The 22,694-nt window shown below is 42.3% G+C and overlaps 1 protein-coding gene across 3 annotated transcripts in view; it reads right to left on the bottom strand.

Moving 5' to 3' along the window:
* Window positions 1-1,004: 1,004 nt before the first annotated feature.
* LOC113106521 (F-box only protein 44-like) overlaps window positions 1,005-22,694 on the bottom strand; it is a 107,074-nt gene continuing 85,384 nt past the window's right edge. The window contains exons 2-14 of one of the 3 annotated variants that reach the window (XM_026268544.1): window positions 21,455-21,716; window positions 21,259-21,373; window positions 21,035-21,130; window positions 20,504-20,639; window positions 20,288-20,409; window positions 3,621-3,667; window positions 3,421-3,532; window positions 3,196-3,291; window positions 2,843-2,978; window positions 2,613-2,755; window positions 1,498-1,544; window positions 1,306-1,411; window positions 1,005-1,227 (exon numbers count right to left, since the gene is read on the bottom strand). In XM_026268544.1, coding sequence (XP_026124329.1) covers window positions 1,128-1,227; window positions 1,306-1,411; window positions 1,498-1,544; window positions 2,613-2,755; window positions 2,843-2,978; window positions 3,196-3,291; window positions 3,421-3,532; window positions 3,621-3,667; window positions 20,288-20,409; window positions 20,504-20,639; window positions 21,035-21,130; window positions 21,259-21,373; window positions 21,455-21,716 — 1,518 coding nt within the window. In that variant the 3' untranslated portion in view covers window positions 1,005-1,127. Of the gene's footprint in view, window positions 1,228-1,305; window positions 1,412-1,497; window positions 1,545-2,612; window positions 2,756-2,842; window positions 2,979-3,195; window positions 3,292-3,420; window positions 3,533-3,620; window positions 3,668-20,283; window positions 20,410-20,503; window positions 20,640-21,034; window positions 21,131-21,258; window positions 21,374-21,454; window positions 21,717-22,694 lie in introns of those variants that run through there. The other 2 variants (XM_026268545.1, XM_026268546.1) reach the window with 2 other exon arrangements.

Here is a 22,694-nt window from a genome sequence, read left to right as displayed (position 1 = left end):
AATAAACTCCATCCACTGGTCCCTTAATGCTGTTTTTTTGGGGAGGGGGTAATCTGTGCAGGGTTGTCTTGCCCTGGCAACCAAAAACACACTTCTTTTGTGACATTTCACTCTCGCTCTGATCAGTGAATGTCTGTGCTCTGCTCTACGAGAGCGTGTGCTCTTCCGGCAGAAGTGCCCTTAGGACCCATATAAGGAAATTCCGCTCCATCTAACGTCACACAGACCCATACTCGAATAAAACTTTCCGAAACTTGTGACAAACCGGAAGGAGTATTTTTGGAACAAACGTACAACTTAATTTTTGAAACTTTGTCCATGTTTAGCATGGGAATCCAACTCTTTAACAGTGTAAAAAACTCAGTATGCATGAAATAGCATTTCAACCCCCCTTTTAAAATGGCCAATCCGTACAGCAGAAAAAAAAAACATTTACAGCCTGGTGCAAAAAGTGGTTTTGGTCTATATAGCTAATTTTGCTCTTCATTAACTGTGAAGGGGGTGATTTTCTTTTTTATGACTCATCTGTTTTAATTATATTAAGCCTTAAAGTTCTGCATGATTAAGGGCCCAGCCACTTGAGTGACGTGGATTGCCGCTGCTGTCGCATTGAAATATGAATGACATGTCACTTTAGTTTCTTCATACTACCAACCACAATTTTAACATAAGGCACATATGGACAGGCTGCTCACATATCATATGAAATGTGAATCTGGGCCAAAAAAACATCCATGAGGGTCATTTGTTTTTAAATTGAGAGGATAGTACAATATTTGGCCGAGTTACAACTGTTTGAAAATCTGGAACCCGAGGATGCAAAAAAATCTAAATACTGAGAAAATCGCCTTTTGTTGACCAAATAAAGTTCTTAGCAATGCATATTTCTAATAAAAAATTAAGTTATGATATTTACAGTAGGAAATTTACAAATATCTTAACGGAACATGATCTTTACTTAATATCCTAATTATTTTTGGCATTAAAACAATAATTTTGACCCATACGATGTATTTTTTGGCCATTGCTACAAAAATACCCCAGCGACTGGTTTTGTGGTCCAGGGTCACAACTATGAAATCCACCACCTAAGATGCTGTACCATGAAATGAAGTTTGTGTGAATGCTCACCAGTCTGTTATTTTGATATGAGGTTGCTGTTGATCCATTAAAGCATCACTGTAGCCTTCTTCCTTCAGATCAATCAGCTGCTCCTTCAAACATAAACTGAGGACAAAGTTTATTATTCATATGTACATTGATTGATTCTTGACATTCTTGAGGATTCTAAAAGTTCAAACATACCCATAAGACGTCACAAAACATGTGTTGACCGGAAATGTTGTCCCGTTACCTCCAGTCACCCAGCGGTCACCTCCATCTTCTACAATCTCCCAACCTTGAAGTCCCTCTAATGGGAACATCAGAAAATATGTTACCTGACACAAAATGTCATTATAGTGACACTTACTGTACAATCTTCATTATATGAATCACCTTGTGCGCTGGGATTCTTGAGCAAGTTACGATTTGTGAGTCTGAAACTAAGAGGGGAAACACAGAAGTTAATTGTCACATTCTGATGATATTAAAGTAAACCAAAAAAAAAATAAAACTAGCTAACTTGACACTACATGTCAGATATTGCTCTACTAATACAGTCTTCTCTTCCCATTTCTACCAGTGATCATTGTTTCTGTCCCGCGGTAATCCCAGCGTACATATCAATAGCATAACTGGGCCAGGTTGAGGGGACAAATGGGTTGAAATTTGTATGCGTCGATCATGTGAGAAAGATGCGTTTCATACAAGATCTGGCAACTGGACAACATTGGAATTTGTTGTTGTGATTATTCATATGAGGTTGGGCCCATAAAGTCTATATGGTTTGGCCCATACAAATTATGGGAGTTTTCCCAGAAGCGAATGTAGCAAATATAAAATACGTCCACTGGGATTAAATTTTTTTTATAGAAAGTTTAAAAATATGGGAGAAATACGAAAAAATATTTAAACAGGCTGATAGTGGGATAGAATGGTAAAATACGGGAGAATCCTGGGAAAAACGGGTGGGTTCACAGGTATGGTTTAGAGAGGAGAAATCAATCTACATATAAAATATTGGTCACAGATTATTGGTCACTTTCTAAACAATAAAAGTATAGCACATCCACTAGGAATTATATAAAAATTAATAGTTTTTACCAATGCAAATATGTTAAAAAATGATGCATCGCGATATAAATGACAACTTGTAGCCGATGCACACTTTTTAAACTGGTGCACATAGCGAATCAAGGAATCTTTCCATCTTTAGTTTTTAGAACAATGGGAAAGCTTTCAGTTCTAAGACTTGCAAAAACAACAGGATGTTGTTAAAGTTTAATGACCTCTTCTTACATGTTGAAAGATCAAGGGAATTTTGATTAATCAGGTCTTGACCCATTTAAAAGATGACCCTAGAGGCTGTGGTCTTTACTGTCCACATTAATACACCCAATGGGTTCAAGTGGACGTTCAGTAGTTGTTAACATTTGCACTTTATTTTCATTTTTAATGTTCTGTTTCATCATATGACTACATGTTTCTTTTATCTGCATTGAAAGCACTACCTCTCATCAGCAGGATAAATCACCACACTACTGTTAGTGACCCGTATTCCATAATGACCTGCCCAGAACTGTGTATCGTTTCCACCATGAGTGAAACGGATAAAACGAACCCCAGGTCCATAATTCTTAAACACGTGGCTCATCTGAAATAAAGCAGAACAAACACAGGGACAGTTACGATTATTTTGATTACAGGGGAATAATTGGATGGTCAGTATTATTCTACTCACTTCATACCACTTCACACTGTTCCCAAATGACAATATGACTTTTTCAGGCTGAAAGGTTTTGATGGGGTTTTTCCTCTGATCAAGCAACTCTACACAGATCTGATACTCACTTCCACAGTCATAGCGTTGGGAATACCTGCACCAGACAAACATCAAATAAAAGTGTTACTATGAACAAACTGGGCTTTCATCTTGGGGTTGTGTCGGATCTGTCAATACTACCAACCACAATTCCAGCATAAGGCACATGTGACCCAGATAGACAGGTCATTCACAAAAATGTTTCACATAAAATATGAAATCCACCATCCAAGATACTGTGGCATGAAATGAAAGTTTGAGTGAATGCTCACCAGTCTGATATTTTGATATGAGGTTGCACTTGATCCATGAAAGTATCACTGTAGCCTTCTTTGTTTAAGTCAATCAGCTGTCGCTTCAAACACAGCCTGAGGGCAAAGTTTATGGATGATTCATGTGTGGATTTCGCTTGGCAATTAACTTATTTCCATATTTTATATTTAATGGAATGAAATAGGCTCAAAACTTCCTTGAAGTATCTAAAATATCAAACATACCCATAAGATGTTACGAAACAGCTGGTGACCAAGTCTGGAATTGGCTTCCGATTTTCTCCTATAACCCAGCAGTCACGTCCACTACCTACAATCTTCCATCCTCGAAGTCCATCTAATGACAACATCAGAAAAGAGCCATTACCTAACACAAAATGTCATTATAGTGATACTTATTGTGCAATGTTTATTATATGAATCACCTTGCGCACTGGGATTCCTGAGCAAGTTAGGTTTTGTGCATCTCAACCTACGATTGGAAACAAAGTCTTATGTCTCATATTCTGACGATATTACAGTAAACCAACCGAGACACAAATAATAGTAGGTACCTTTGCATTAGTCACATGTCAAACATTTCCCTTCTGAGCAGCGATAACAACTCTTAATGTGGCAGCACCCTAATCTGCTTCTTGTGGAGGAGCATCTTTATGGTAGACTACTATTATTTTTTGTTTCTCTCATTTGTTTCTCTCAGAGAAATACTGCTATGAATAAGATGAATGTTAACGAACCTTCTAAATAACATTATGTCAGGAATCTGGAATGAGAACCCAATTGCTGTGTGAGTACTTGGGGCTTATTGACAGAACAAAATTAAGCAAAATCAAGCAAACTCTGCAATTTTCACAATAATTGCCACAAATTTTCCACAGAATTTGGGCTTAGAAGCGTCCCGTGATATCATCGCAATGTGCATTCAATCAAAGACAGGCTTTGCTTTCTCATAATGACCGATTTACAAAAGCTTGATTGGATAAACAAACCGAAAGCGGAACGAATTTTCTCAGTACTTCAATGCTTTAAGTATTTCCGAATTTTTTTACCAAAGTTATTTTTAATGTAAAGATATTTGTTAATCCTTAATAGGTTTCCCCCATGTATAAAACTAAAAGTTTTATAAATGTAGGAAAGCAAACACTTATTTAAAAATAATATATATATATATATATATATATATATATATATATATATATAATGACCACTAGTAGATGGCTGGAGAGAAGTACTTATATGCCATTTCCACTCCCTAATATATCCTATATAATTTTATATAATTTACAGCTGAACTCATAAGCATACAACATATCATTTCAAGTGAAAAAACTAAGAGAACATCCAAAAAAAAAGTCAAAGGATGCTAATCGCATGCGCACGTGTATGTTTGATGACGTTTCTTTGTTTTAGTGTCTTAAATGTTTTTATCCGTTTTTATGTTTCTACTGAAGGAGTGCTCTTAAAGTTTTATATTTAGTCGAAATGGATGCTTTTTTTTAAATCTTTTTGCGTTATGGCTTTTTATTCACTGGATGGCCACCGGCAAAACTTGCGGGGCTTTATGCCAAGGGAGGATAACATATACGAGAGAGACATTGTTGCAGCTCAAGAACAGTAACCCAGGTCGGGAAAATCTTATGTTGAATGTACCAAATTCGATTCGAAGGGATGACCAGGAAGCAAGGGACACGGTAAAGAAAAGGAAAAGGGGCAAATGAGGCGGCGTAAAAACTCGCCTAAAGAAACAGCGTTTCAACCGGGCTCCATTGCCTTCGATGATTATGGGAAATGTACAATCACTGAGGAACAAAGTGGATGAGCTTCAAGGAAATGTCCGCTACCAAAATAATTTTATGAACTGTTGTATTATGGCATTTACTGAAACATGGCTCACAGTGTCACGGTTGGGTTTGGGAAAACACAAAGAGAGGGTAGATCCAAATGCAGGTAAGGGTTTTTATTTAAACAGAGGGGTAACTACAAAAATAAACAGTCATGAGAGACAAACGTAACCAAAAGAGGGAACCGGATGAAACGGGGAACTCGGAAGAATGAGAAGGTAGAGGAAGTCTCGGGGGAACGAGAGCATGAGACACATAGGGTAAGGACTCCATGAAGACAACAGAGAAAGACAGCTCTATATAGGGAAACTAATGACAGAGTATTGTCAACACCTGTGCGATTCTAATTGGAGTGCAATTACTGTGAAGACACAACCAGACTAGCGGAATTAAAGTGCCTATGGTGAAGTGCCTAAGGGGAAGTGAGCTCATTAGGGAACACCCAGGAAAACAAAGACTGGCAGCGTGACATTACCCCCTCCCTACGGAGCAGCTACCAGATGCTCCACCTAAACCCAGGAAAACCCCAACAGAAAAAGAGGCAGGAGGGAGGTGGAACGGCGGCGGACCAGGGGGAGGGACGGAGGGACAGAAAACAGGGACAGGAGCAACCAGGAGGAATGGAAAGGTGCAACACAAAACAAGGAGTCCAGGAGGGAGGCGGACAGGTGGAGGCTCAGGGGGAGGGAAGGAGGGCCAGACTAAACTAAAAGGAACAGACAGAAACAGAACTCAAAAAACACAAAACATAAGTCCATGAAGGGCATGTTGAGGCGTCCACCAGGACGGAGCAGATGACCACCACATCTTTGTGGTCGAGGCCGGAGTCCACCAGGGCGGAGCGGAAGACCACCACGGCCTTGTGGTCAAAGTCAAAGCCCTCCAGGGCGGAGCGGAAGACCACCACGTCTTTGTGGTCGAGGCCGGAGTCCACCAGGGCGGAGCAGAAGACCACCACGTCCTCATGGTCACCGCCGGAGTCCCCCAGAGCGGAGCGGACGACCACCACGTCCTCGTGGTCACCGCCCGAGTCCCCCAGGGTGGAGCGGACGACCACCACGTCCTCGTGGTCACCGCCAGAGTCCCCCAGGGCGGAGTAGAAGACCACCACGGCCTTGTGGTCACCGCCTCGGGAACTGTATCAGGCACCGCCTCTGGAACAGCCTCGGGCACCGCCTCGGGAACTGTATCGGGCACCGCCTCGGGAACAGCATCGGGCACCGCCTCGGGAACTGCATCGGGCACCGCCTCGGGAACAGCCTCGGGCACCGCCTCGGGAACAGCATCGGGCACCGCCTCGGGAACAGCATCGGGCACCGCCTCGGGAACAGCATCGGGCACCGCCTCGGGAACAGCATCGGGCACCGCCTCGGGAACTGCATCGGGCACCGCCTCGGGAACAGCATCGAGCACCGCCTCGGGAACAACATCGAGCACCGCCTCGGGAACCGCATCGGGTACCGCCTCGGGAACCGCATCGGGAACTGCATCGGGCACCGCCTCGGGAACAACATCGAGCACCGCCTCGGGAACAGCATCGAGCACCGCCTCGGGAACTGCATCGGGCACCGCCTCGGGAACTGCATCGGGCATCGCCTCGGGAACAGCATCGGGCACCGCCTCGGGAACAGCATCGGGCACCGCCTCGGGAACTGCATCGGGCACCGCCTCGGGAACTGCATCGGGCACCGCCTCGGGACCAGCATCGGGCACCGCCTCGGGACCAGCATCGGGCACCGCCTCGGGAACAGCATCGGGCACCGCCTCGGGAACAGCATCGGGCTCCGCCTCGGGAACAGCATCGGGCTCTGCCTCGGGAACAGCATCGGGAACTGCATCGGGCACCGCCTCGGGAACTGCATCGGGCACCGCCTCGGGAACAGCCTCGGGCACCGCCTCGGGAACAACATCGAGCACCGCCTCGGGAACAACATCGAGCACCGCCTCGGGAACAGCATCGAGCACCGCCTCGGGAACTGCATCGGGCACCGCCTCGGGAACAGCATCGGGCACCGCCTCGGGAACAGCATCGGGCACCGCCTCGGGAACTGCATCGGGCACCGCCTCGGGAACAACATCGAGCACCGCCTCGGGAACTGCATCGGGCACCGCCTCGGGAACAGCATCGGGCACCGCCTCGGGAACAGCATCGGGCACCGCCTCGGGAACTGCATCGGGCACCGCCTCGGGAACAGCATCGGGCACCGCCTCGGGAACTGCATCGGGCACCGCCTCGGGAACAGCATCGGGCACCGCCTCGGGAACTGCATCGGGCACCGCCTCGGGAACTGCATCGGGCACCGCCTCGGGAACAACATCGAGCACCGCCTCGGGAACTGCATCGGGCACCGCCTCGGGAACTGCATCGGGCACCGCCTCGGGAACTGCATCGGGCACCGCCTCGGGAACTGCATCGGGCACCGCCTCGGGAACTGCATCGGGCACCGCCTCGGGAACTGCATCGGTCACCGCCTCGGGAACAGCATCGGGCACCGCCTCGGGAACTGCATCGGGCACCGCCTCGGGAACAGCATCGGGCACCGCCTCGGGAACTGCATCGGGCACCGCCTCGGGAACAGCATCGAGCACCGCCTCGGGAACAGCATCGGGCACCGCCTCGGGAACTGCATCGGGCACCGCCTCGGGAACTGCATCGGGCACCGCCTCGGGAACTGCATCGGGCACCGCCTCGGGAACTGCCTCGGGCACCGCCTCGGGAACTGCATCGGGCACCGCCTCGGGAACAGCATCGGGCACCGCCTCGGCCTCCGGAACAGCAACGGGGACCGCATCGGGAACGGCTTCGGTCACCGCCTCGGCCTCCGGAACAGCAGCGGGCACCGCCTCGGCCTCCAGAACAGCAACGGGAACCGCATCGGGAACGGCCTTGGCCACCGCCTCGGCCTCCGGAACAGCAGCGGGTACCGCCTCGGCCTCCAGAACCGCAGCGGGCACCACATCGGAAACAGCATCGGGCATTGCCTCGGCCTCTCGAACAGCATCGAGCACCTTCTCGGGAACAGCCTCGGCCTCGGAAACAGCATCGGGCACCGCCTCGGGAACTGCATCGGGCACCGCCTCGGAGACTGCATCGGGCACCGCCTCGGCCTCCGGAACATTAGCGGGCACCGCCTCGGGAACAGCATCGGGCACCGCCTCGGGAACTGCATCGGGCACCGCCTCGGCCTCTCGAACAGCATCGAGCACCTTCTCGGGAACAGCCTCGGCCTCGGAAACAGCATCGGGCACCGCCTCGGGAACTGCATCGGGCACCGCCTCGGAGACTGCATCGGGCACCGCCTCGGCCTCCGGAACATTAGCGGGCACCGCATCGGGAACGGCCTCGGCCACCGCCTCGGTCTCCGGAACAGCAGCGGGCACCGCATCGGGAACAGCCTCGGCCACCGCCTCCGGAACAGCAGCGGGCACCGCATCGGGAATGGCCTCATGGACGGCAGCCGCCCGCTCGGGAACGTTCTCCGGGTCCTGAGGAACAGTAGCTGCCTGTCTCCTCCTCCGCCCTCTACGATGGAGAGTCGGTGGCGTTGAGTCGGCCATCTTGTGCTGTGGTGCTGGGCTGGCGGCCATCTTGAGCTGTGGCGCTAGGCTGGCGGCCATCTTGGGCTGTGGGGCTGGGCTGGTGGCCATCTTGGGTTGTGGGGCTGAGCTGGCAGCCTTGTCTGGAAACTCTGGTGTGGTTGTTGCATTCCACTGAGCACGATGGTGCAGGTAATTGGTAAACCCCCAAAAGTCCAGGATCTCTAACCCCTTCATCTCCCATTGAGGTAAAGGATCATCCAGGCAATTATTAAACCAATCCTTTAGTGCTGCATCATTGTAACCTAACCCGACTGCCAAAGTCCAAAACAATTGCGCCAGGCCACCCACCTCCCTTCCCTCTTGATGAAGGGTGGTTAAGTTCCGGACTCTCCCCCTCCGTTCCTCCATGGTGGCTGGGGAACCGATTCGAAATCTCACACCGCTGGATCTAGGCATGATGGAGTCCTTCTGTCACGGTTGGGTTTGGGAAAACACAAAGAGAGGGTAGATCCAAATGCAGGTAAGGGTTTTTATTTAAACAGAGGGGTAACTACAAAAATAAACAGTCATGAGAGACAAACGTAACCAAAAGAGGGAACCGGATGAAACGGGGAACTCGGAAGAATGAGAAGGTAGAGGAAGTCTCGGGGGAACGAGAGCATGAGACACATAGGGTAAGGACTCCATGAAGACAACAGAGAAAGACAGCTCTATATAGGGAAACTAATGACAGAGTATTGTCAACACCTGTGCGATTCTAATTGGAGTGCAATTACTGTGAAGACACAACCAGACTAGCGGAATTAAAGTGCCTATGGTGAAGTGCCTAAGGGGAAGTGAGCTCATTAGGGAACACCCAGGAAAACAAAGACTGGCAGCGTGACACACAGAGTGTGACTGGGACGTCGATTTGTGTATGGATGGATTCGGAGCCCCTTTTCGTTTGGATCGACTATCAAAGGTGACAGGGAAAACCCAAGGAGGAGGGGTATGTTTGTATGTCAACAAGCGATATTGCTCATGTGTTACTGTCAGAGAGCGTATTTGTACACCTGATGTAGAACTTTTATCTGTGTCCTTGAGACCATTTTATCTACCTCGAGAGTTCCCTCAGATTTTTATTACAACAGTTTACATTCACCCGAAGGCGATCTCCGCGTCGGCTACTAGTACAGTATTTGATGTTGTACAGAGGTTACAGTCAATCTCACCGGAGGCACCAAATTTCATCCTTGGTGACTTTAATCATGTCTCCCTAAAACAGACTCTTAAAACTTTCCATCAGTATGTCTCCTGTACGACCAGACGGAGAAAGACTTTAGATGTGTGTTATGGATCGGTGAGAGGTGCATACAAATCTATTCCTCTGGCCCCCTTGGGCTCGTCAGATCACAATTGTGTCCATTTGTTGCCTATATATATATATTAAATATATATAATATATAAATTATATATTAAAAAGGGAGAAAACAGTGACTAAGGAGTGTGGTCAGAAGATGATGTGTCCTGTCTACAAGACTGTTACAGCTGTACAGATTGGGACATTTTTAAACAGGCCTGTGGTGTCGATTTGGACTCAATGGTGGATGTCACATTCTCATATATGGCTTTTTGCAGGGACATGATTATCCCATGTAAAAAGGTCAAAATCTATTCCAACAATAAGCCCTGGGTTACTAAACCAGTAAAGTCCTGTTTACAAAGGAAACAAATTGTATTTAAACACGGAACAACTATGGACTTACAAGTGGCTACTAAGGATTTGAAGACTGAAATCCTTAGAGCTAAACAAAGCTATAAGGAAAAATTAGAAAATAAGATGGCATCCAAAAATCCTGGCTCAGCATGGGCAAATATGAAAACCATAGTAGGCCTTCAGAACTCGAACTGCAGCAATATGGTTATTTTAAATGGTTTTAATTCTGGTTTTGAACTGGCAAATGCACTAAACTACTTTTACTGTCATTTTGACAATTTGGACTTAAGTAAAGAAATCCAGGAGTTGAATTTTAAATTAATGGATGATCAGCATTTTAACATCGACCTTCAGGAGCTTGAAAAAGCTTTTAAAGGCAAATAAAAGCCCAGGTCCTGATAGCATCTGTGGCAGACTATTAAAGTCATGTGCAAAAGAACTGAGCCCTGTATTTCATGAGATTTATAATAAGTCTCTGAAGACAAAACATGTACCGATCCTCTGGAAGGATGCAGTGGTCATCCCTGTCCCTAAATGCACTGGTCCTAAGATGATTATTGATTTCAGGCCGGTTGCTTTGACTTCTGTTTTAATGAAAATCTTTGAGAAATTAGTGCGGTCTGAGATCCTAAGGGTGACCGAACATAAATTGGACCCTATGCAGTTTGCATATAGACCTCACAGAGGAGTACATGACGCTACAGTCACAATGCTGAATTTGCTATTAAAGACATTTGGATGGCCAGAGGACACATGACTTTTATTTGTTGATTTTTCTTCAGCTTTTAATATAATTAAACCACACATTTTAATCAAGAGGCTCTTAGATCAGTTTGCGTTAAAGAGCCACACAGATGGGAAATCAAAAATTACCTGTATTACAGTGTATGATGTAGCTGTCCATAAGTATAAACAATGTGCAAAGTAATTAAACCAAAAAGTACACGATTTATAAAGTTATTGGCTTCTAAAGTAAGGAGTCGACTCTGAATCGCTGAAACGAGTCGTTATAGATTTCAAATCTTTTGCCCATCTCTATGTATGTCACTAGGATCACTTTGCATAATAATCTCTGCCTACCGTCTTGAGAGAAACTGAACTCTGACCTGCTCCATCCCCCCCACACAGATGCTCTGTTTGGTGTGAGAGCATCATGTCGAGGAGACAGTGTGTTTTTAATTGTAAAGGCAAGTTTGTTTTATTTTCACTGCCAAAGAATGAAGATCAGAAGAACCAATGGCTAAAATTCCTTTTTACCACAATACCAGAGCAGTACAACAAATCTCTTTTGTTGTGTTCACAACATTTCACTGATGACTGCTTTTCTAATCTCGGTGAGTACAGCGGGATTTTCAAAGCGTTTGGCCATAAAAGAGGGTTCATTACCAACTTTATTTAGACCAACGAGCATCTCCGAATCACAACGCGAAGTATGATTATGAAGTTATGTGTTTGTTTTCTCCCGAGCGTCTTATCAGTATGTTTGCTGTCTGCAGCCTTTGTCTGCGTTGATCTTCATTTACAAACACGTCATTAAAATGAAGTGTAACCCCGTGAATACTCAACGAAGAGACATGAGAGAGATATCTATAGAAAGCTTGACATGTCTTATTTAAAACTAAATAAGTGCTGCTAACAGATATTCTGTGATAAAGTAATCCATATGAAAACAACGCGATGTCTGTTTTTCATGTCTCCCTTCATTATTTCTAATGTGACCACACCCCCGCGCTGAACGCACTATTCAGATTCAAACTGAAGCGCGCGGCTTGAATACACCCACACAGAAAAAAAAGCAGCGAGACTGTTCAAGTTTTTTATTTTAATGTTTGCTTCGCGATGAGAGGAATAAGACACCAAATTCCCCAAAAAGATGCTAACACATAGTTTACCGTGGAGGTGTGTGCGGAACAACCAATCCAAACTGGTAATGTTAGTTGACCAATCAGAACACAGTATGCTACCGAAAGGTGGGGTTTAAGGAAATTGACTGAATCTTTTGAACAGCTTCCCGCGAACCGTTTGGGGATCTCTGAGAATTGAGGTAATTTTAAAATGATATTTTGACAAAATGACAATGTTTTTTAACCTTGGATGGATTTAAACCTATTGTACAGGACTTATAAAAAGTGATAGGAAGCTTAGAATTTTCATCTTACTGGCTCTTTAAGCAATAATTTGATGGGTCGGATTTTGGATTTCTTAACTAACAGAACACAGAGAGTCAGAGTAAATGGTGTCTTATCTGAACAGAGGAGTTCCTCTACAGGGTCTCCTCAAGGATGTGTGCTGTCTCCACTTTTATTTATCTTCAATAAAAATATGTGTCAAAGCATGTATGATAACAGAATTATCATAAAGTATGCGGATGACTCAGTTATTTTGAGCTTACTTAAGGAGAATGAGACCTCACATGGCCCAATCATTGAGGACTTTGACAATTGGTGTGAGGAATCTTACTTACAGCTTAATATATCAAAGACCAAGAAAATGATCATTGATTTTAGGAAAAGTACTCATCCAAGTGAACCTACCTTAATTAAAGGCAAAACAATAGAGTATGTACATTCATACAAATACCTTGGGACTATTATTGATGAGAAACTGAATTTTGAAAAGAATTGTGAGGCTCTGTGCAAAAAAGGGGACCAGCGTTTGTATTGCCTAAGGAAATTATCTATGTTTAATCTTGACCGAACAATAATGAAAATGTTTTATCATGCTTTTATTGAATCTGTGTTGTCCTTCTCCACTGTAGTATGGTATGGTCATATATCTTTAAAGGCAAAAAATCAGTTAGACCAGATAGTAAAATGGTCTGGCCGCATCCCTGTATACCAAACAGTTACAAAGGATAGCCTTCTCAATCTTAGATGATGACTCTCATCCCCTGCACAGTGAGTTTCAGTTATTGCCGTCTGCGAGGAGGTATAATGTCCCAATGTGTAGAACGAAAAGACATAAGAGCAGCTTCGTACCAAATGTGATTAATATGATTAACAAAGTGTAGAGGTGGTTTTTAGAAATGTTGTACTAGGGTTTCATGATTTTTATTAGTTTTTTTGGGGTTCTTTTTCAGGTTATTTTACAAAGACCACATGTAATGTTTTGAGAGCACTTTCTTTCTTTCTTGAGAGCACTTTACTCAGTATGAGTATTTACTTATTTGTCCCTATGTGTTGTGGAGTGTTCTGTGTTGTGTATTTTTTTGTATTGGATGCCATAGTCATTGCACTGTAAAACAAATTTACCTACGGGTACAATAAAAGTAACCTAACCTAGGTACAAGACTGTGTACATATTTTCATTTCGAGCGAAGGAACTACTCATCCCATAAAACCACTGCGCCTCACTGAATCCGACCATAGACTGTAAAAAAAATTTGACTGAAGCCCACAGCGACGGCCGTGCAAACTTTTTCGTCCAGTGAATTTTATTTTATATACTGGAAGTTTAGTAATAGCAGTTCTTTCAGTATTAATCGTGTAAATAAATAGTGTTTTATATAGGTATTGTGTATTGATTTTTATATTTATCATCGTGTATTTTATATATTGTGTGCGTGTTTGAAAGCAGTTAACAATAACGTCAGCAACATGGTGCAGTGCTTTGTACCTGACTGCAATCACCACTCAGTAGTCAACACATGTCGTTGCCATTACACAAATGTTCAGTAAATGGACAAAAAAGTATGCCTAGGCTAATTATTGTTTTGCCAGTGGCATCATAGAATGCTTGATATGACTCATACCGTATGAAGGCTACAGTAGCCTAGCTAAAGTGGACGATAATGCTAACTAACATTACCAACCTCCCTGCAAAACTCACCAAAACTTTGAAGGTCTTGTCCCTCATGCGGGCCCTTACAAAACCCACAAGCTGTCCCTCGGACATGCTACACTCAACTAACGTTACATGAAGTACTTATCCAAGACATCGCAAATAAAAGGCATTTATCTCAAAACAAGTTTAGTGCCCCATGAACTTTTGGCGTTTATATGAGCATATACTATCGCTTAGTACAGCCGTAGCTTTTTTTAAGTCTACCATGTATGGTTACGTTTTTATGGCTTATTTCCCAAATGCCAATGCAGAAATTTTATTAAATTTTTACTTCCGGCACCGGCTGTGGGCGGGACTGTGATGCTCTATTCTAGACTGCCTCTAAATAGTCCAATCAGCGTAGAGTCCCGTTTTGTGTAGTACCGCCCCTTTTTGGGTGATTTCTGTCAATCTGAGAATCGCCTTGAGTGCACTCATAGACTTCCATACAAAGATTATTTTTTTCGAACTGCAGGCACTGCAATGCAATCTCAATTGGTGATGTTCGATCCGCGAACGAATCGTTCAATTTAACCGGTTCTTCTTAGTGAACCGGTTGAACCAGTTAACCAAATCGAACTGAATCGTTTGAAACGGTTCGCATCTCCAATCGCATCTCCAGCATTAATCCACAAATTACTTAAGCGGTTACTTAAGCGGTTAACTTTAACGTGACTGACTCCCTCGGAGTCATTTAATTTACTCAAACAGTACACTGAATGAACTGCTGTGAAGACCGAATTGAAGATGAACACCGAGCAGAGCCAGATGACGAACGAACACGCCCACTGCTGGAGCGATACTCATTCTCGAGTCAAGAACCGGTTGCATCGGTTTTCGGATCACCAGTACACTGAACCAAGAATCGTTTCTTTCGGATGCGTCCGATTTGAGAACCGATGAACTGATGTTACTTTTTCAAGTATTTTGTTAAAGATTGGAAAGTGTGATAAAATAACTAATATACATATATATACAGTACAGACCAAATGTTTGGACACACCTTCTCATTCAAAGAGTTTTCTTTATTTTCATGACTATGAAAATTGTAAATCAACACTGAAGGCATCAAAACTATGAATTACAACACATGTGGAATTATATGTAGAATTATATACATAAAGTGTGAAAAAAATGAAAATATGTCATATTCTAGGTTTTTCAAAGTAGCCACATTTTTTTTGGATGTTTCTAATCTGTATATTGTCTCATTGATCTCATACATTTAATTCTTCCATAAGGTGAAACATCAGCAATGAACTTATCTGTTCCTTTGACTGTATCAATCTTTGCTCTCAAAAAATATGTAAATATTGCACCTGAATAGTCATCAGTAAATGCCAAGATATACCTGAAACCATCTTTTGCTATCGGCTCCATAGATCCAGCTAAATCTGTGTGCACAAGTCCAAGGGGATTTTTTGCTTTTTCATCTGCCTCCCTGTTCCTGCTCTGAACAAATTTACCCTGTGTGCACACTTCACATTTTAGATTAGACATTTCAGTTCTACCTTTGATTTTCATCCCTTTTGTAACATTTTCCAGCTTCAACACATCCTCAGAATTACAGTGACCGAGAATTTGCATGTGCATGTCGCATGTGCGACCAGTAAATTTGCCTCCCACAACCTCCGTATTTTTTTATATATTAAACGTGGAAGGGGCACGTCAATGATCAATTAAATGAGCAATGAAATAATCAATGAGATGCGAGAGCACATGCACGCAAACACACACACATACTCATGAGACGCGAGCACACCCTTGCGTCTCATTGAGTGATGCCTGTCTGTGAGGCGGCCAATGAGTGTGAGAAGAATAGGGAATGGCCACTGTAAGTGGCTAAAATGTGTGGAGGGGGAGGGGCCTAGAGATAATCGAGCGCGCGTAAACATCTGTGGGAAGGAAACGGAGACAAATATCATCACAACCTGATATGTGCTTGCGTCTGAGCTATAAGCAAGCGAACTATTGATTCGTTCTTCCGACCTGCGGCTAGTGTACCAGTGCCAGAGTCTACAATGTCACCGTCGGATGATAATGCAGAGTCAGAGGTTGGTGTGGCGAAAAAAGCCCGCACTCACCATTTTCGAGATGACTGGTTGAAATAATTCAGGTGGCTGAGGGACTGTAAGTAGTCGATCAATATGAGCTGCGATTACCACACCAGTTATCCCAGAACTGCGGAGAACACAAAGTTTGCCGACAGTACAGGACAGGTACTTCGCAGTATTAACACAGGTACTTCGCAGTATTAACACAATACACTAATTAAACACAATCTCAGCCTAAAGTATCGAGTATGTCGTGACATCGCCACTGCCGTTTGCTTTCAGAAGACACATGACTGTAAATCAGAGCGCAGATGAGGCAGAGATTATGTTGAAATTTAACACGGCCTACTTCGTTGCTAAAGAGGAACTACCCTTCACCAAATACAAAAGCCAGCTCGACCTTCAAAGGAAGAATGGCTTAAAACTTAAGGGCCAGTGCCCCTAATGTTTACATACATTTAAGTATTGTTCATAACTGTGAAATGACCTAAAGGTTACTAAGCACTTTGTTACTAAGCACTTTTGTTTATTCTGAATGTATGGTATTTTGTTTACTATTTGTACTGTCATGACAGCAATTGTGCGGTCAGTTTACCTTGTTGTTGCATCTTCAAAAAAAAAAAAAAAAAAAAGTGCAGATTAAAATGTGACACTCAATTTGAAACAGCACATTGCAATTTCTGCATCTATTATTAAAGTATTTATTAGTTATACAGTGGAAATTAGTAGATTTGGTTAGCATGTTGATTTACGGTGTGCGCCCCTAAATTTTTCTGGTTGTTCCCCTAAAATTTTCAGTTGGGGGCCACTGTGCTCCTAGTGAAAAACGTTAGTATGGAGCCCTGCAGGGGCATGCAGTCATTTATTAAATTGCAACACCTGAACATCATAATGAATGAACCACACCCCTTTGACTCACACCCTCTTAGACAACAGTCATAATAAGAGCACATTCAAGGTCACCAATGTTCAACACTTTTAATGATAATGAAGTTTTTAACTGACTAAAGTTATGATTACTGACTTTATATATGACTGTATGATAGACGTAACGCCATTACGTCATCGCCAATGATGTTATTACGGCGAGCGTAAAAGAACCAGTGAACCTTTTTTTTTTAACCGGTTTATTGAATCGAACCGTCCTAAAGAACCGGTTTGCGAAAAAGAATTGAACTTCACATCACTAATCTCAATGAGTTCCGGGAGGGCTAGCCCTAATGTGCTTTCATCATTGTGCATAACCTTAACTTGTGCAACGACTGGTGGGAACAGTGACATCCAATAATATTTAAAAACTATTTAGAATTGAGAGAGAGAGAGACGGGGACAGCTATTCCTTTGTCAGCTCAACTTGATCGACATCACGGCGAACATTACCTCAGCGCAGATTAATTCTATCATGTCACTGAAAGAAATAACATTCATTCATTGTAGCAATAAGGATAAATTGGTAATTAAAGAATTAGGATAACCAAGAAGAAATTTAAACATCAAACAAGTATCTACAAAGGGCGGGAAGTCTTATAAATGAGGATTTTCGAGGACTTGGTATGAGTGGAGAAAAAGGCTAATAGGCCGCTAAGTAGCTGTTCCATCGCGAGAGCATGGAACATCGCATCGACATCGCACGGACATCGCGTGGACAACAACAGTGTTAATCAAAAATCCCTTGGAGAAGGTTAAAAAACACGAAAGAGCACAGATGCATATGGATAGAAGGGAGCAGTGTAATATAAGTGAGTTATTTAAAGGGATAGTTCACCTAAAAATCTAAATTATGTCATTAATAACCCTCATGTTGTTCCAAACCAGTAAGACCTCCATTTATCTTCGGGAACACAGTTTAAGATATTTCAGATTTAGTCCGAGAGCTCTCAGTCCCTACATTAAAGCTGTGTGTACGGTCTACTGTCCATGTCCAGAAAGGTAAGAAAAACATCAAAGTAGTCCATGTGACATCAGAGGGTCAGTTAGAATATTTTGAAGCACTATCCCTTTAAGTAAGCAGTGTAATGTAAGTGAGGAATGTGATATAAATGAGCAGTGTAATATAAGGGAGTTGTGTAAACAGTAATTTATGTGACGTCAATTATTTATTATTAAACTGAAATCGAAGTTAAAAGTATTTTTGGAAAAACCACATCCTGGCGTCAGGCTTCATTTGCTGCTGAATTGTGTTAACACGCATATAGAAACATAAGGAGAACAAGAGATTGATTCATAATGTCGGTTTATTTTTAATTATTACTACAGTAGCCTAGTTCAGTTCCCTTAAAATCTTCAACTAGCCGTTAATTTATCAATTGAATGGGTGACCTTTCCTCATTAATCGAGCAAACATTGACGAGACTGACGCACCGCCACAGAAACATGAATGAGATGCATTCTAACATAACTGTGGCATTAAACTCAGTTGTTGAGGGCTCTTTAAAATAGTGCACATAGGTCGTTCAGATTACTTGTTAAAGTGCAATGAAATAGCTTATATCTGCAGACGATGTACATCTGTTTGAGGATGAAGACTTTGTTACAGTGTTCTGTCAATTTGTCCTACCCTGTCAGATTTTCCTACCTCCCACTAAAACAGTGGGTAGTAAAATTCGACAACGAAAAATGCTACTGTAAAGTTATGGTTTATTAAAACATCTACACCTACCACAAGCCTAAACCTACACTTACAGTACATCAAATACAGTAATTATGTGTTATATTTATGGTTGTAGCTAGAAGGGATACAGCTACAGGAAAACCAACAATAAATATCATTTTCTACCAATTAGATTGCATTTTTATTAAAGTCTACACCTAACCCAACTCTAAACCTACCCTTACTATAATGCAGATACATTAAATATCGTTGTTTAGCATGAGACTATACATGAGGACCACTTTGGATGATAAGTTTGCTCTGCCACCTTGTTATTATTTTGTCTTTACTTTATTTGTAACGCCAAGAAAGAGTTAATCTCTCATGTGTGAGAAGAGCACGTTGCCGTGTACCAGCCATTAAATGTGTGGGACACCAACTCCTCGTTTTCTATCGCTTTCATTTCATGGATTTAATGAGTTATCAGAGTTAAAGCTTACAACTTCTTCTACAAGCCACAGCCGCAGCAAAATCAGTCATTTTGATCGCAAAAATCACAAAAAAAATCGTGAAATCCTGGAGAGAATGATTAACCTTTATGTTATTTAAGTGACAAAAAAATCATTCCCTTCTTTCTTTCATCAAACATAACAGCAGAAATGTTAAAAAATGTCCATATAATGGCAGTGTGATCAGCCTCATTCCTTAAAAAAAAGATAGAAAAAATATTGTGGCTCTGTGGTAATTAATTATCTCTGCGAGGGTTTGCAATTTGAATACAAGTTTTGAGTAAACATATAGATAAAAACAGTGTCTGTCAGCAATATTTCATAATCTAGACATATACATTGAGATGTAATTACAGAGATGTACTATGTACTGTTTTATTTTGTAACTTTCCTGACAATGTTTATGGATTTGTATATTCATTTATCCACAAAATTTGTTGTGTTCAGGCCACCTGGGATCAAATCCCACCTTGTGGTGCTTTTCTTGACCCGGCCCTTTCCACCTCACTTTTGTAGCTTTAACAAAAATATTTAGATTTAATTTGAACAGTGAAGTTTTATTTTACAGTTGATAACTTTATTACATTTCTGTACTATTTCTTATTTCTATTAGACAGATATATTTAGAAAAAACAATGCACTCTTAATTTAATTTCTATATTTTTCTACCCCCTGACCCATTTTTTTTTCTTTTATTACAGACTGTTTATTTGTCTTTAATAAACTTGGAGTTTTAACACATTAATTTGACAAATATTAGTTTTTGCTCTGATATCGAGAATAGTGATCATTGTTCTCATTGCATAAAATTACTGGTATCGTGATTTTGGTACCCTAAATAGTACGTGTCTTTGGATGTAGTTCTAGTTGTCAGCTAGGGTCCTTTATTTAACAGTATCTTTATTGGAACAGAATACATCTATAGTATAATAAAGCTTTGTGAGGTGATCTCCTAAAGACACATTAGAATTCCTTACCTGAAGGTCACTTTTGTGTCTGTTAAATTTAGGAATGTAAAAAATCACTCTAGAAAACACTACCTCTCTGCAGCTGGACAGATTTCCACACTACTGTTAGTAATCCGTATTCCAGACCATCCCCCTCCATGAGTGAAACGGATAAACCGAACCCCAGGTCCATAATTCCTAAAAACGTAGCTGATCTGAAATAAAGCAGAACAAACTCAGGACAGTTAAGCTTTGACTAGTATCTTGATTACGGGGGAATAACTGGACTGTCAGTGTTATTCTACTTACTTGACACCATGGATAATCGTTCCCACTTTGAAAGAAAATTTTATAAGGATGATAGGTACTGATGGGATTCTTCTCCTGATCAAGCAAATCTACAGACAACTGATACTGACTTCCATAATCCGAGAGTGGGGTATACCTGCAGATAAGACATCAAATAAATGTGGCTCTCTACAAAAATTGTGTTTTCATTAGAATATGATTTAACACTGGTACTTTCTTTTTATAGGGATAGTTCATCTTAAAAAATGAAAACTGTTATCGTTTAAACTCACTCATGTCATTCCAAACCTGTGTGACTTTCGGCCTTTTGCAGAACATGAAAGAAAAAGTTTTGAAAGTTGATCGTGTTAAATATTAGACTCAGTTAATTTTCATCATATGGACAAAGAAAACAACAACACAGAAACATTTTTTCAAAATATCTTCTTTTGTAAAAAGAAATCACACAGGTTTAAAATGCCATGAACAAGGGAGTAAATAATGACATAATCTACCATCTAGGATACTGTGGAAGTTTGACTGAATGCTCACCAGTCTGATATTTTGATATGAGGTCGCAGTTGATCCATCAAAGCATCACTGTAGCCTTCCTTCTTCAGATCAATCAGCTGCTCCTTCAAACATAGACTGAGGACAAAGTTGAGTTGGGTGATTCACGCGTGGATTGGCTTGGTATTTGGTTCATCTTCATAGAACATCGACTGAAATAAATTGAGCTCAAAACTTTCTTGAAAGATCTTAAATATCAAACTTACCTATTAGATGTTACAAAACATTTGGTGACTGTGTTGTCTGGCAACGGTATTCTGTTCAACTCGGTTGCCCAGTTGTCAGCTCCATTCTGTACAATCTCCCATCCTTGAATTCCATCTAATAAACACATCAGAGAAGAGACACCTGATGCAAAATTCATTATAGTGATGCTTATTGTACAATCCTAATGTGTCCTACCATCAGCTCTGGGGTTCTTGAGCAGGTTACATCTGAACTTAGATAGAAAGTAAAACTGGCACCAGTCCTCTGGGGGTCTGGAAGCATCATTCGGCTGGAGCCCCTCTCTCCGACAGCGCACTCTCCAGTGTGCAGCACTGTCCACCAGCTCCTTCCACTCATGACACACCAACCGACAGACTTGGACCACCTGATGTGCTGGCAGGTTCAGTAAGATCTCCTCAACCACAGCCAGAGGAACAGGTGACTGCTGACCTGAACACTGACAGAGGGAAAAAAGATTGCCTTTCAGTTCTAACTACTTTACCCGGTGAAAACAAAATTTTAAACATTTATTCTCCTTATCTAGTCCTATGTAAAGCAAGCTGGGAACAACCTTTTAAAAACTGTTAAAGCTGCCAGACAGCTGCCAGACAAAAGCCATATAATTAAAGTAAAATATACAGGTGCTGGTCATATAATTAGAATATCATCAAAAAGTTAATTCCATTCAAAAAGTGAAACTTGTATATTATAATTAATTAATTAATATTAATTCATTACACACAGACTGATATATTTCAAATGTTTATTTCTTTTAATTTGAATGATTGTAACTGACAACTCACAAATTCAGTATCTCAGAAAATTAGAATATTGTGAAAAGGTTCAATATTGAAGACACCTGGTGCCACACTCTAATCAGCTAATTAACCCAAAACACCTGCAAAGCCTTTAAATGATCTCAGTCTAGTTCTGTATGCTACACAATCATGGGGAAGACTGCTGACTTGACATTTGTCCAGAAGAAGACCATTGACACCTTTTACAAGGAGGGCAAGACACAAAAGGTCATTGCAAAAGAGGCTGGCTGTTCACAGAGCTCTGTGTCCAAGCACATTAATAGAGCGGCGAAAGGAAGGAAAAGATGTGGTAGAAAAAGAGTGTACACGCAATAGGGATAACCGCACCCTGGAGAGGATTGTGAAACAAAACCCATTGAAAAATGTGAGGGATATTCACAAAGAGTGGACTGCAGCTTCAAGAACCACTACACACAGACGTAGCTGAGTGGTCCAAAGTTATGTTCTCTGATTAAATTAAATTTTGCATTTCCTTTGGTAATCAGGGTCCCAGAGTCTGGAGGAAGAGCGGAGAGGCACACAATCCATGTTGCTTGAGGTACAGTGTAAAGTTTCCACAGTCTTTGATGGTTTGGGGTGCCATGTCATCTGCTGGTATTGGTCCACTATGTTTTCTG

Source organism: Carassius auratus, chromosome 7, assembly GCF_003368295.1.
Source record: "Carassius auratus strain Wakin chromosome 7, ASM336829v1, whole genome shotgun sequence".
Taxonomy (NCBI): Eukaryota; Metazoa; Chordata; class Actinopteri; order Cypriniformes; family Cyprinidae; genus Carassius; species Carassius auratus.
The sequence above is the reverse complement of the archived record's forward strand: the minus strand, read 5'-3'. Positions and strand labels throughout refer to the sequence as shown.